We start from the raw sequence: 16,274 nt of genomic DNA on the forward strand, positions 1-16,274 counted from the left end.
CATTAATAGAGAGGCAAAGGGAAGGAAAAGATGTGGTAGAAAAAAAAGTGTACAAGCAATAGGGATAACCGCACCCTGGAGAGGATTGTGAAACAAAAACCATTCAAAAATGTGGGGGAGATTCACAAAGAGTGGAATGCAGCTGGAGTCAGTGCTTCAAGAACCACCACGCACAGACGTATGCAAGACATGGGTTTCAGCTGTCGCATTCCTTGTGTCAAGCCACTCTTGAACAAGACACAGCGTCAGAAGCGTCTCGCCTGGGCTAAAGACAAAAAGGACTGGGCTGCTGCTGAGTGGTCCAAAGTTATGTTCTCTGATGAAAGTAAATTTTGCATTTCCTTTGGAAATCAAGGTCCCAGAGTCTGGAGGAAGAGAGGAGAGGCACAGAATCCACGTTGCTTGAAGTCCAGTGTAAAGTTTCCACAGTCAGTGATGGTTTGGGGTGCCATGTCATCTGCTGGTGTTGGTCCACTGTGTTCTCTGAAGTCCAAGGTCAACGCAGCGTCTACCAGGAAGTTTTAAAGGACTTCATGCTTCCTGCTGCTGACCAACTTTATGGAGATGCAGATTTCATTTTCCAACAGGACTTGGCACCTGCACACAGTGCCAAAGCTACCAGGACCTGGTTTAAGGACCATGGTATCCCTGTTCTTAATTGGCCAGCAAACTCACCTGACCTTAACCCTATATAAAATCTGTGGGGTATTGTGAAGAGGAAGATGCGATACGCCAGAGCCAACATTGCAGAAGAGTTGAAGCCATCTATCACTATCAGAGCAACCTGGACTCTCATAACACTTGAGCAGTGCCACAGACTGATCGACTCCATGCCACGCCGCATTGCTGCAGTAATTCAGGCAAAAGGAGCCCCAACTAAGTGTTGAGTGCTGTACATTCATACTTTTCATTTGGCCAACATTTCTAAAAATCCTTTTTTTGTATTGGTCTTAAGTAATATTCTAATTTTCTGATTTTCATTGGTTGTCAGTTTTAATCATCACAACTAAATGAAATAAACATTTGAAATATATCAGTCTGTGTGTAATGAATGAATATAATATCCAAGTTTCACTTTTTGAATAGAATTACTGAAATAAATCAACTTTTTGATGATATTCCAATTATATGACCAGCACCTGTATGTCAGAGGTCACGCGCCTCTGGAGCAACTAGGGGTTAAGTGTCTTGCTCAGGGACACATTGGTGTCTCACAGTGGATTAGAACCCGGGTCTCTCACACCAAAGGCATGTGTCTTATCCACTGGATTCTCACCATCCCTATCAATGCGGAAATTAAGGCTTATAAAATTGCTGCTTTCCTGGAGAACTGATTAACGCTGTCGCTCAGAAATGGATAGTGGTTTGTCCTGAAGCACTGACGTGCATCAAGATGCTGCTGATGTGCAAACTGGCATAGAAAACAATGGGTGTTTGTGTTTTGATGGGTGTCTTGCGCTAAAGTGTCCCATGAAATGATATTACTTCCATCATGTTAGACTTGGAAGACAGCAGTTCATGGCTGCTTATGAAGTCAAGAACAAAGACAAAACCAACTTCGAGGGACTGACACCAATTCAAGACCAAAGGAGGGTGAGACCGAGTTAAGACTAAGACCAGTAGCCCACATTACATAACACACAATAAAATGTCGAACATGATCATACGCACTTCTCAAATTGATCTGAAATATCCACATTCCCATAAAAACACCCACATACAAACACTATGAGCTGAAATCAACTTAACCACCTTGATTCAACACTCCTTGTCCATGTTCTACCATCCACCTAACACTAGGGTTTGGCTATCGTTTAAAATTGTACGATATCAAAACCAGTACCCTTAAAATGATACCGATACCAACAGAGTACTTCATTCGTTACCTTGCATTAAATGCCACCTGTTGAAGCCATAGTAGTTGATTGGTAAAGTATTATTTTTATTGTTGTTATGGACAAGCAAGTTATCTTTCATTATTTCTTGTTTCAAATCACTGTTCCATAAAAGTATTGGGAAATTGTATCAGATCGCTCTTCATCCTAACTAGGTCATCCTCACGGGTAGTATTAGCCTATAAGGGGAAAGACTACAGCTTAGGAGTTTTTTATATTTGAATGAGAGAGAAGTGAAATAGTTTAGTGACCAAAAAAGTTGTGGGAAACAAATTTAAGGTATTTTTTTGATACCCGTGTTAAAAGTAAACAACTGAAAATTATTTTAACTGTCGATTAATAAACTGAATTGAAAGATCTCCGCGAGTGCTTTTTCCTTTAGTGGTGAGTTGCAAATCTCCAAAAACGACAGTAACAAGTATAAAACGAGTCAGAGTCTCTTTAAACAAGTCACTAAACTATACTAAAGATTCACAAACAGAGGAATAGAGAGGCTGCATGCCCAGCTGATCAAACCAACTACATTTGAAGCAGCCGCAGCCGGAGACTCCTTGAGTAAAATCAGCTGATCGCTGCTGCACCACAAAAGTGTTTAATTGATGTGATGGAACGCAGCGATCGATCAGTGACAAGTGATGTGAATAGCTAATAAAAATATACAGAGAAGTGTTGAATGATACCAGAAGATGAAACTAACGGAAAGCCAAACTTGTGGTGATAAACTGGCAATAGTGATGAAGATGCCTGAGACCGCAGCCGAAGGTGAGCGGCTGTTAAAATCACGCATGGACTCTGTGCATGCAGGGTTTTTTTTAATAAAGTCTATGGTGCAAGCACATAAGGAAAAAAAGGCATGCTCTTCTCTTTCTTTTGGTGTGTTGCTTACGTGTTTGGCTGCAAGCAAAACCATACAAATAGTAATTTTCTGCTGTGATCACTGTGAGAACTACATTATAAGTTGCTGATTTTTAGGATTTCACTGTAATTAACTTGTGAGAAATTAGCATTGGTCACAGGGTTTTTATTCCTAAACAAAGTGTTGTCTGATTTACAATAAATGTCTGCTGGCATGTAGATGAGTTTTAACATAGACCAATCAAGAGACAGAGAAACATCTGATGCCACATACATTTGCATTTCCTTTATTAACTCAGGAAGAGATTTGAGTGTATGCTAATACTGCCATTTGTTTTCCTTCATCTACCATTTGTTGGCTGTTTGCTTTGTACTTGTTCTGTACTTAAGGAAAGGAAATGCTGAGTTCGGGAGAGTAACCTTGCGTTCTCTCCGTGGCCACGTTACATAAAGAAATGATTCAACACATCTATTTGACTCCGTATTCTCTGGGAAGGAATTGTTTTCCCTGACATCACACAGGGATGAAAGGGAAGCGGCTGGACTACAAACGAGCTGTTTTCAAGCCGTTCAGAGCAGAGCTTTCTGTGGGAGATGGGAACTCCCTTTGGGCTGGACTTTGGGCTTTTTCTCTTTGCAAACCTATTACTTGCACAAAAAAGGTATATAACTCAATAAAGGAGAGGGGAAAGCCAAAAAGCACAATACCACCTCTTTAATAAAGCTTTGTGTTATTCTAAATTTTGACACCAAGCAAATGTTTATTGGTTTCACATATCGGTCATCGATCTAATTGGTTACTAATAATCGGTATCGGCCCGGAAAAAAAAACATATCGGTCGATCCCTAGTCTCAATACACTTGGAGGAGGTGCGCCGTGCCAGAGAGCAAACGAACGGCAGCCAGTTGTATTGTATTGGAACTCTGGAAGGAGAAATGCAGAAACCTCCTGTGTTTCGGGACGATGGAAACGTGGAAGTACGCGTCCTTCAGGTCTATGGAGGTGAGCCAGTCTCCTGGGCGTACACACTCCAGCACGTATCATATCGTCAACATGTGAAACGGACTGGAAGTTATCACCCCCTAGAATGAAGGTCTCAAGGCTATTTATACACAAGATGAGGCCGTGGTAGTGGACGTGAACAAAGCTCTTCAGGGCTGCGCGCCAGGGATAAACCCACTAGCGATTGCCTTAGAGGGCAAAGCAACAAAACAATACAATCAAAAAACTGTTAGGATATGAAGTGCTATTTGCAATGAGTCCTCTAACATAACTATAGTTAGTCCATTAGTCATTGAAATTATCCTCACCATTCTCATTTGTTTTTAACACCTCTCTGCTTTCATTTAGCTTCTGTACCGTTGTCTCCAACTGCTCCTTTAGTTTTGAAACCTGTAACATACAAATGATAATGTCATTAAGTTCATATCAAATAATTTCTTTTGTATTATTTAGCTGGCAAATAGAATTAGCCCAAAGGCTATTTTTCATCTGTTGTTCCCGGCAGGTTACAAGGTGCAAAACAACAACACAATATAACAATATATTAAATATACAACACAATTTAAAAAACACCACAATGTTCTGCAGATTAAAGTGATGATTATGTAGTAATGTGCTTTATATGCAGTGAAGTGCAAATTAATGTATTATAGGGCTGTCTAGTACAATGAAGTGCTGTGTACTTGGGAGCCAGACAATTTGTCAGTAACAGTAAAGCATGCGGAAATAATATGCCATTTTTATTTAACATATCAGGGGTGACTAATGATGATTTTTTTTTTTTTCATATAGCTGACGATCAGCCACTTACAGCGCGCGCACACACACAGTCACACCCACCCACCCACACACCTTGCAGTAGAGTCAGTCAGTGATCACATATTTGATTCAGCCCGAGCCATCGTTTGAGATGAGTTGGGATGGGAAGGGGATTGATACCTGGTTCCAAAATTTCTCCAAACCCGAAAATCAATGAGGTCCAAGCTTATCGATACAGATCAAATCTGGTTTAACTTGAAACGCGATAGAGTTTGAGTTGCCGACAGCTACACTTGTTACTGTAAGTACGTGCAATAAAACCTTTTGTGAGTAAAAAGACAATACTCTATCAATACACCCGTCTGTAGGGTAAATATGTACAAAGGGTTCATTTAATCATCTCTGTCATCAGTCTCTCATCCTGTATGTTTTATACAAGCACAGCTAACGTTAGCATGGCAATTAGCCAAATGTTATAAACAAGCTAAATAGAAAGCTGCCTGTCTGTATCATAGACTGGTCTGTAGTCCTAAAATTTGGCACATTGTTGTAAACCCAGCTGCTGGCTGAGACAAACCAGCCACTACTCCTTCAACCAGGTAACGTTACCTGCAGGCAGTGAATAACAGCAGAGAGGAGGAGGAGGAGGAGGGAGTGAGTTTGTTATTAATTTATTTTATAAATGTGACTTACTATTGTGATGTCAGATATCGAGTTTATTTACTGTTGTAAACATTGATGTCGCTGCACTACGTAGAAACAACTGTTTCTATAATTAATTAAAAAACAAGCAGGCAGTTAATATGCACACTTTAATATTTGTTTATTTATCGCAAGTTATACATCATCTCAATATATATACAGTACAGGCCTACCTCATGCCCCTTGGATCTGGTCTTATCAAATAATCATCACCAAATAAAAATTAAGTGTCGATAGTGGTATCGATAAAGACTTGGATTGTTAAGCAGTCTCAATAATGGAATCAATATTAATAAAAAATTAAAGCTGCAAGCAGCGTTGGGCATTCCCTCGCACTGTGACATGCGTTGGGGTGTGACGCGGCTGTGCCGCAGTGGCTGGAGGTTGGGAGACGCGCGTTTCGGAGAGTGGTCACGAAGATGTCACTTCCTGTGTCCTGCTAATTATATGTTGTGCAGCAGAAGGTGACGTGTGGGCCGTGCTGAGAAAATGCCATGGAAAATCCCAGAATTTTTGTCAGAAACGGCTTACTTCATGTTACCAGTGGGTGCCGCTATGACGTTGAGTGAATATTTTATGGATGTGTTCAGGACAGGACTCTTATCGACCAAGTAAAATTTGTTACAGATCTGAGCATGTACACTCAAGTTATAATAACTTCCTCTTCTATGGCGAACCATTGATGTTTGACGCCACGCCACAGACACGCCTATCGACGAAAACTCCCAGATAGCTCATTAAAATCAATCCAATTAATTCCCTAGGAGGAGTTTGTTAAAGTACGGACCTTGTAAAAGGCCAAAAATGAGCTGTTGGATAGACTGAATTTGACAGTTTTAGATATTCTTTTGACATGATTTTGAAAAGTGTGGGATCCAGTGTAACGCCATGGTACTTGAATTAATTTACAATATCCAGTTCTTCTTCATTCAGGAACACACCTGAGTGTGTTCTGTTGTTTACAGGCTACCCCCAGGACTCTCAAAGTTAAATTTAAGACTTTAAGACCTTTTTAATACCACCTAGGATGAAATTTAATACCAACTTCACTGCCATTTAATGAAAAATCTGAATTAATTTTAAGCCAGAGAAAATAATTTTTGTTTCATACAAAACATTTTATTATAATAAATTCAAATTTAACACACTATAGCTTGGGGTGTGTTTGTACTTTGATATGAATCAAGGACGTCACTTTGTGTGGAAAAGTGGTGGGGACATAAGGGTTCAGATTAGGGGTGTGACGATACACAGCTCACATGCACGATTCACAATATTGGGTTCACGAGAACAAGACAAGAAGATATTTTAACACTATTTGATGAAATATTCAATGCTGAAATATATGGGAGTCTGGGGGTCCCCTAGAAAATGTTGAGCACTAAAACAATTAATTCCCTGCATTCTGGAGACATTTTCTGCACCAGTTTATGGTAGAATTGTTTTTATTTAAATAAAGTGATTCAGATTTTTTTGAACAATGCACATTTGTATCTTATCTTTAAATTGCATGTTTTCTTATTGTGCAAATAAACCTAGTTTTTTTCAGAACATATTTGTCATAATTGTTTCCACCTTCCAAGCTGATGGAACAAAGGACTGTTTAATTGATAAATTAATCATATGTTTAATTAGGCACACTAGGGAATCTTTGTGCAGTTTAATAAAGTTAGTGTCCAATCCATACTCATCCTTAGCTTTGGAGTTATTTAATTCAACAACAACAACAATTGCAAGCAGTTGTAAGCGGGGTCCAAGCCTCCTGGCGCCCGCTTTCTTCGGCTTGGTCCAGGGATGGTCCGTGCCAGGTTTCGTGCCGATCGGACTGAAAACGTCATTGCACAGAGGCGTGTTCTATACCATCGGAATCAGCAGCATCCCCCAAACACGTAGACGTAAGATTTATGAATGTGCAATGTAGTGAGTTGTAGTTATCCTGCAAAATGTCCTTTGGTTGAAAATCCCATTGAAATGAAGGGGTTATTTGAGCTTAGATTATAGCGCCACCTTTTGGCCAAAGTGCACCAAATTTTTGAGGTGTCATCAGGCCCCCATGGGGAACAATTGAGCCAAATTTGGTGTCAATGGGACTTGTGGTTATGGAGATATAAAATGCATGTAAGTCAATGGGATTTTTTTGACATCTTTAATCTGCAATAATAGCGCCACGTATGGGCATATTTGGGTGAACATTGGTGCCTGTAGTAAGGGGACCATGCTGAACAATTTGGTTCTGGTTTCATGTCAATGTGACTTGTGGTTATAGAGGAACAATTTTTTGGGATTCAATAGCGCCATCTAGAGGCGAGTTGCACCAAATTTTGCACAGGCCCTCAGGGGGCGTCTCACATTAATGCTCCAAATTTTGTGTGGATCGGCCATTCCAAAGCGAAGATATGACATCATTTCCTGTTAGTAGTGTTTTCTGCAAACGTTTGCTAGCATATAATTGCGTAATTTTTTGCACCAGTTTAGGCCGCAGTATGAGTTTTATGCATGGAAGAATAAAAAAAATAATGAAAACGAGAACGAAAACAATAAGGTTCCCAGCCCACTCGGGCTTGGACCCCTAATAATAATAGAGGTAACATCTGGTCGAAGTAATTTCTTCGATATTAAATAGGCTGTGTGTAGTTAACCGGATTAAAAACATTTGCTTGAGGGGTGAATAGTTGTGATATTTCTTGAACAAAACTTTTAAAAGATGAATTAAATTCTGCCGCCAGGATGAGTGTATTTTTCACCAGTACATAATTAATTTTAAGTTGTAATTCTTGGAAAAAGAAATGGAACATGTTAAAGTACACTGCTCAAAAAAATAAAGGGAACACTAAAATAACACATCCTAGATCTGAATGAATGAAATAATCTCATTAAATACTGACAACAAAATGATACAAAAAGTATCAATGGAAATCAAATTTATCAACCCATGGAGATCTGGATTTGGAGTCACACTCAAAATCAAAGTGGAAAACCATACTACAGGCCGATCCAACTTTGATGTAATGTCCTTAAAACAAGTCAAAATGAGGCTCAGTAGTGTGTGTGTGTGTGGCCTCCACGTGCCTGTATGACCTCCCTACAACGCCTGGGCATGCTCCTGATGAGCCAACTCCTGGAGAGTCTGTGGTGCAACATGGCGTTGGTGGATGGGGCGAGACATGATGTCCCAGATGTGCTCAATTGGATTCAGGTCTGGGGAACGGGCGGGCCAGTCCATAGCATCAATGCCTTCCTCTTGCAGGAACTGCTGACAGACTCCAGCCACATGAAGTCTAGCATTGTCTTGCATTAGGAGGAACCCAGGGCCAACCGCACCAGCATATGGTCTCACAAGGGGTCTGAGGATCTCATCTCGGTACCTAATGGCAGTCAGGCTACCTCTGGCGAGCACATGGAGGGCTGTGTGGCCCCCCAAAGAAATGCCACCCCACACCATTACTGACCCACCGCCAAACCGGTCATGCTGGAGGATGTTGCAGGCAGCAGAACGTTCTCCAGACTCTGCCACGTCTGTCACATGTGCTCAGTGTGAACCTGCTTTCATCTGTGAAGAGCACAGTGCGCCAGTGGCGAATTTGCCAATCTTGGTGTTATCTGGCAAATTCCAAATGTCCTGCACGGTGTTGGGCTGTAAGCACAACCCCCACCTGTGGACATTGGGCCCAGAGCCACTTGTGTGGGTTGTAGACTCCGTCTCATGCTACCACTAGAGTGAAAGCACCGCCAGCATTCAAAAGTCACCAAAACATCAGCCAGGAAGCACAGGAACTGAGAAGCGGTCTGTGGTCACCACCTGCAGAACCACTCCTTTATTGGGGGTGTCTTGCTAATCGCCTATAATTTCCAGCTGTTATCTATTCCATTTGCACAACTGCATGTGGAATTGATTGCCAATCAGTGTTGCTTCCTAAGTGGACAGTTTGATTTCACAGGAGTGTGATTGACTTGGAGTTACATTGTGTTGTTTAAGTGTTCCCTGTATTTTTTTGAGCAGCGCGCACACACGCACGCGCGCACACACACACACACACACACACACACACACACCCCTCTCTCTCCTGGATTGTTCAGTGTTTAACACCACTGACTTTGTTACAGGTGATTGTGGGTTTGATTCCCGGTCAGGGAGGGGGGTATCCTTAATGCTACCAGCCTACCTCAGGCATGAGTGAAACCACAAATACAATACATGTTGGCCATACGTGTGTTTATAAACTGTTGGAAAATAGTAGCCTATGATCCTTAATGACATATGATAAATGACAAACAAATACTGTTACATTTTAATTCAGCCTTCCTTTTTGGACATTGCACGCTGTGTTCAGGAGGATTTAACAACAACACTAAATTAAATACATTCTATTCTCAAGGTGAATCACATCTCATCTAATGGAGCTGCAACATTTATTTCTTCTTGGCTACAGTGGCATCTGAGCTGTTGTCAAGAGGCTCACTTCCCCATTTGAACTCGAATCTTCCAGTGTGTGTTTCCAACGGGGCTGCGGATGCAGGAGGATTCCCTCCACTAGCTGTGTTTCTCCTAGCGGCTCTCTGCCCCAGCTGTATGCCGGGACAGGAGGCCCTCTGTCGGCTTGTTATACTAACTCTGCCCGCTGGCTCCGATTGCGGCCATTTTCTGCTGACTAACACACACAGACACACACACACACACACCCCGAGAGACGAGGCTTGAGCTGAACTTCGACTTGGCCTTCCCCCGTCCCGTACGAGGAACGGAATGGGGGTAGCCGGGACTGCCGCTGCACGCTCTTCTTTAAAAGCCCCAAACTCAACAACTTTCACCCGGAACACACAATACTGCATGTTGGCCGCTTACCCATGCGCCGCCAGTGGTCGGAAACCACATTTGCGGGTGGTATCCTGTGTAACGCCAATACGCCCCGTTCTCCAGCACAGAGACGATGTTTCTCCAAACTTAATTCAAAACTGTGGGATTTTAAAGTTAACTTGTTTAATTTCAGACACACTTATTATTTCGTGAGAAACAAAAAATCCTCTTCTGTCTGAAGGCCTTATGGCAAATTCGGCTCATATATAATACTCAAAAAGTGCTTTATGTCAACAAAATATCAAGTTTTATAATCGTTTCACGATTCTGGCTTCCGCCCTACACAGTTTGACGCAAGACGCCAGTTGGAAGAACGAGTGAACCGATTCTGAAAGTTAAGCTTTTACTAAAGTATGTGGTGTTTTGCGTGCCGTGTGTGTCTGTGTGCCGAATGTATCGGGGGATCCTGACAATTCAAAATTGTTTTAAGGTGTGTTGTGCCAGCTGTGTATATTCGCCGGCGTGCAAGGGATATTTTGTCATTTTTTAAATGTAATTTAGCGACTGATTCTCTCCATAGAACGTCATGGACTACAGTTCGGCCGATGCTACAAACTAAAAGACAGAGAAAATAGGCTTGACATTTAGAGAAATTGATGCAACTACTGACGCTTTCGGCTCCACTTTCAGCGGCATAGCAAATGTTAGTCGTTCAACTCCTCGCATTGCGTCTTTTTGGAAAACACGGAACAGCACACCAATAGGAAGGGACACTCCACTACATTATTGTACCGGAACAGGTTTTGTCCTACCATTTCGAAGCTGAGCCGCCACCGGAGGAAGTTAAAGCTGATCTCAACGCCTGCCCATCTTGCGCTGTTGGTCGTTATCATTCCATATTCATTTCCATCGTCGTGCGCGTGCCAGGTGGAGTAAATCCGCGGTGCTCGAGACCAGAAACGTCCCGCGTCAAGCTTCGGGCTCCACGGCAGTAAACCCCCCTCCCCCGCCCGGTAGGCTGCGGCAGAATAGAATAGTGCTACATTCACCTTCTGCCTCTCTTGTTTTCAGCTTTGTCTCTGGCTCTGTCTTACTGCTCATGTCCTCCTCTCACACTCATTCCTCACTCTTACCAATTAAATTCCCCCTCCCATACAACAACTTTATGTTTTACTGTATATGTTCTATATTAAAGGCTAATAAAGTTACAGAACATCTATTCCACATTATGTTGAACAGCGGTCTTGATTGAAGGTATCAACATTTGAAAGTGCACAGCCTGCTGAATATTTAGGCCATTTACTGCTGTTCTCTTTGTCTTGGAGAAAAGTTTTTTAAAACGTTGCTCGCTCTGATGACTCACTGATGGCCTAAATAAACTCAGAACGGAATGTGGACGTCTTGATTACATTTGGGACTACCACCACCCTTGCCCTGGGAATTTCCCTTGTTGCAATTGTGTTATTGTAATGCCATGATTAAAGATGACTTATTTTTTTACATCCATCCACACAGACGGAGATTTGGTTGAGAGCTGTTCCTAAGGACAAGAATTCACTTTTATGCTAAATATCCTATGGATTTTGTTTATTTATGATCTGTGCAAATAGATTGGCTGTTTAATAATCATTGCACCTTGCTGTCTATAAATCTGGGGTCAAGGTGTTTCCACAGTGAGATAATGATAGTGTGAATTAAATATTTTAGTTCGCACTACATATACTGTTCACAAAATTACATTCTGCCTTCAGCATCAAAGTTCAATCTTAATAGTTTGTCAAACTGTTTGAATAGACATAAAATCCTTATTCAAGTCTTTTACCCTAGCTTTCTATCATATTGTACGGTTTTCATCAGTGAATGGAGTCATTTGTCAACACAATACATAATTATGGAACTGCATCCAAGTGGGACTCAATTATGTGACTGTCATCTGGCCAGAGTCTTTCACAAGGACTCACTTACCACAAATCACTTAGCACCTTAAGATCTCTGCTGAAACAGCAAGGGCTCTGGACAAGAGACTGAATGAACACCAGGAGCAGGACAACATCACACCAAAACAAATCTGCTCACAGAATTGACCTAGAAGAGGTCAATGGTCATCGACCAGGTCACTGGATAACTGGAGAAAGATCAGAGAGGCCTTTCACATCTAACACCGAAGACCATCTTTGAACAGAGACATCTCTGCTCCATATAGGACAGCACATTGTCATGTAACCAATGTTCTACACTCAATTTATATTATGTTATACTGAGCAATCTCCATCTGATGAGGAAGACCACAAGATGCAGCTGAAAACTCTGTTAAAAAGCTAACCATATGAATAAAGTGTGATGACCTTACTTTTCCTTTGTAAAATCAAAGTCAATCATGTCAAGTCCTCAATCTATAATTTAAAAAGCTTATGTTTGAAGCATATGCACCTCTGCAACTGATTTGGCCGTGGGTGTAGAATTGGGAAGGAAGTGTGTCTGTACCAATATCCCAGCAGGGTTTGTAGTGGTTATGGTCTGTCGTGTGGTCCTTGTGGTCAGGACCAGTTACTCAGTGGTCCATTACATAGTCCTGGTGGTCTGGACCAGTTGCTCAGTGGTCTGGTCCTAGTCCACCGCACACCTTCTCTGTCTTATGTCCCCATCTCCCTTCTCTCTCCTTTGGCAGGGTGGTACACTTTTGTTAGCTATTAAAGGTCCAATATTTTGCTCATTTTCAGGTTCATACTTTTACAGCTAGAAAATTACTAGAAAATGTTTGCATGTGTTAATATAAATCACATTATTTTTGTCATCACATCCATAGCTTCAGCACCTCCATTCACGCTCTATCTGAACACTCCGCTTTAGCTCCTCTCTCTTTAAGGTCCCCCTCCCTAAAAGGACACTTTCTTCTGATTGGCCAACTTCTGGAAGCCTACAGAGGGGCAGGAACTAGCTGGCACAGCGCTGCTGAATAAATGGCTGGAATCAGAACTGCCTACTACCAGTGACTGCGTTTTTGCAGTATGAAACTCTTAAATCTAATTATTTTGCACTATGCTAGGCCAGGCTTACCAGTTTTGGAAAGTACAATTTACAATTACAATACTTTTTTCCTAAATTAATCTTGTGTAAGGATAAGGTCTGTAATAAACATAACATTACAGCTAGCTGCATTTATCCTTCTACTCATAACAAAACAATAATGCTTATGTTAACGCAAGGTTGGTCTGGAGATTTTTTCAGAATCAGTACAACTTTTTGACATACTGCAAATTTTTGGAATATGTAGTATGGGTTATGAAATAAAATTTGCATAATCCATACTACATTTAGGTAAAATCATAAGTACTGCAAGTATAGTAGGCGGTTTTGAATACAGCCAATGTATGGAGATAGGCTTGGCTATGCAAGACTAGGACTCACTGATTACAGTACAAAAAGACAACTTTCTGGTGAAACTGGATCATATTTTATTGAGAAAATATTTTCCATTCAGTGTTTCCTCTGATGGCCTCCGGCAGCTCTGCCTCATCTTTTCCTGATCGACAGATAGCTTTACTTGTTGTTAGCAGACACTGTACTTTACTGCTAACTGTGGCTGCTGCTAAATTCAAACATGTTTGCACAAACATTTACTGAAAGACAGAGCAATGGAAAAAATAGAGAGAATTCTTTCTCATAGTTTGGGGTCTTTAGACAAGGGATTCATGTTTATGTTGAAAAAGCATGAAAAAGTGCATTTTTCATAATATGTGATATTTTTACATATTACATATTATATGAAAGTGTTGCTTTAAGACAACACAAGGACTCTTATTTCTAGTGACTGACACTGGAAATGAAAACACATGAAAAATCCACCCTTTCACTCCCCAGAAACTGATTGGACCTTTTTTTTATTAAGTTCAGCACATGCAGTGAGAAAAGTCTGGCAGTAATAATCCCAGTGGATTCCTGGATCTGCTGACTAATATTATACTCAGATGGTAAACATGGCACCACAGTTTAGGAGTGTGTTCTTTTTGTTTGTTTGTTTTTGCTGCTAGAGGGCAGCCTTTCACTATTCATGGTGTATGAAAGCAGCAGACCTTTGTGTTGAGCTTTCCCTCTGCCTAAACTTCTGGGGCTGTGAGGAGTTGGAGAAGAGAGAGATGAGAAGTAAGGCAGAGCTGTGTCTCTTTAAGCATCCAGAGGACAGATGTTGGTGCAGGAATTATCTGCTTTAAGACTGATCAGCTGGGCTTACAAAGCTCAGCCTCTTTCTGCTGAATCCCAACACCACCACAGTACTAGTGTTTGATGAGACTTTCTGTGGCAGCTACATCTGTAATAAACTTGCTTCCCTCGATCTTAACCAACTACATTTCTTCATCTAAACCATCAACCTGTCTTGTAGACCCAATCCCAACTAGGCTACTTAACTTTTTCCACAGGCTATGTACCACAGTCCTTTCAAGTAGCTGTAACTAAACCTCTTCTTAAAAAGGCCACTCTATAGACCTATATCTAACCTTCCATTTCTTTTGAAGATCCTTGAGAAAATAGTCACCAATCAGTTGTGTAACTTTCTACATAGCAGAATTTTCAGTCAAGATTTAGAGTGCATCATAGCACAGAGACAGCACTGGGGGAAATTACAAATAACCTAATTGTATCAGACAAATGACTTGTCTCTGTACTTGTCTTGTTAGATCTTAGTGCTGCATTCAACACCATTGACCATAACACGCTATTACAGAAACTAGAACATTTAATTGGCATTAATGGAACCGCTCTAAGCTGGTTTAAGTCCTATTTATCAGATCGATCTCAGTTCCAAAGGTTCACCTCATATATGCTCCCTTTAGGCAATATTATCAGGAAACACTCTATAAACTTTCATTGTTATGCAGCTGATACTCAATTATATCCATCGATCAAGCCAGATGAAACTCATCAATTGGTTACATTTCAAGCTGTCTTCAGGATGTAAAAACCTGGAATTTTCTAATGTTAAACTTGATAAAACTGAAGTTATTGAACTTGGCCCCAAACATCTCTGAGTTGCATTATCTAAAGTTACGTAACACAGTAAATTCTGTCTCAAAATGATGTGGAAAAACTAGTTTGTTACTGCATTTGTAACTTCTAGGCTGGATTACTGCAATGCTTCATTATCAGGCTGCTCAAATAAGTCTCTTAAGATGCGGCACATGTACTAACAAGAACCTGGAAAAGAGATCATATTTCTCCTGTCTTAGCTTCTCTGCATTGGCTACCTGTAAAATCCTGAATAGAATTTAAAATCATTCTTCTCACATACAAAGCTCTTAATGGTCAGGCACCATCTTATCTTAAAGAGCTCATAGTACCTTACTACCCCACCAGAGCACTGCGCTCCCAGAATGCAGGGTTACTTGTGGTTCCTAGAGTCTCCAAAAGTAGACTAGGAGCCAGAGCGTTCAGCTATCAAGCTCCTCTCCTGTGGAACCAGGTTCCAGTTTGGGTTCAGGAGGCAGACACCATCTCCACATTTAAGAGTAGGCTTAAGACTTTCCTCTTTGATAGGGCTTATAGTTAGGGCTGGCTCAGGTGAGTCCGGAACCATCCCTTAGTTATACTGCTCTAGGGCTAGACTGCAGGGGGACTTCCCATGATGAACCACCAAAAAAGCACAACACAGACTCCAACGCAAATTCCATAGTACTGTAAGTATAAAAAAACAAAACAAAAGTTTCATCAGAAAGGCTTGAGTCTCCGCTTTGTTTTGAAACTGACAAAACCGACACATAGTTGGCTTTCATCCTATTGGACAGGTAAACTAACATTACTGCAAAGCAGGTGAAACATATTGTGATGTTGTGCTTTAGGCCACATCCACACTACTACGTTTTCATTTTAAAACGCTGACCTTTTGCTGTTTGCACCTCCCATCCAGACTAAAACAGCCAATCTGAAGAACTAAAACGGAGAAGTTTAAACATTTTTTAAACTTTCTTCTTTCGCCAGATATTCTGCAACTGCGGAGTAGACAATCTGCTTCCTCTTTACACCGGCACACACATGCCCAGTGTACATGAATGGCCACTAGATGAGTGTTTTCAGTCGTTGTAATATTTATTTTTATTTTTATTTTTTTCGTTTCGTTGTAATATGGACGGAGATCAATTCTGATACGCAGCTTAAACGCTGGTGAGGCCGGAGATTGTTTTCATTTTAAAACTTGTTTTTAAACATAAAAGTAGCAGTGTGGCTGTAGCATTACTTGGCTCCAGTTACTGTAGATCGTTAGCTAATGCCG

The 16,274-nt window shown here is 41.1% G+C and overlaps 1 protein-coding gene across 9 annotated transcripts in view; it reads right to left on the bottom strand.

The window, feature by feature from the left end:
* Window positions 1-11,074, bottom strand: part of nfic (nuclear factor I/C) — an 81,814-nt gene extending 70,740 nt beyond the window's left edge. For 8 of the 9 annotated variants that reach the window (XM_046049180.1, XM_046049177.1, XM_046049175.1 and 5 more), the window contains exon 1: window positions 10,822-11,074. In XM_046049180.1, coding sequence (XP_045905136.1) covers window positions 10,822-10,902 — 81 coding nt within the window. In that variant the 5' untranslated portion in view covers window positions 10,903-11,074. The remainder of the gene's footprint in view (window positions 1-10,821) is intronic. The other variant, XM_046049181.1, reaches the window with a different exon arrangement.
* Window positions 11,075-16,274: the final 5,200 nt, after the last annotated feature.

The sequence above is a fragment of the Micropterus dolomieu genome, linkage group LG05 (assembly GCF_021292245.1).
Source record: "Micropterus dolomieu isolate WLL.071019.BEF.003 ecotype Adirondacks linkage group LG05, ASM2129224v1, whole genome shotgun sequence".
In the NCBI taxonomy this organism is placed as follows: Eukaryota; Metazoa; Chordata; class Actinopteri; order Centrarchiformes; family Centrarchidae; genus Micropterus; species Micropterus dolomieu.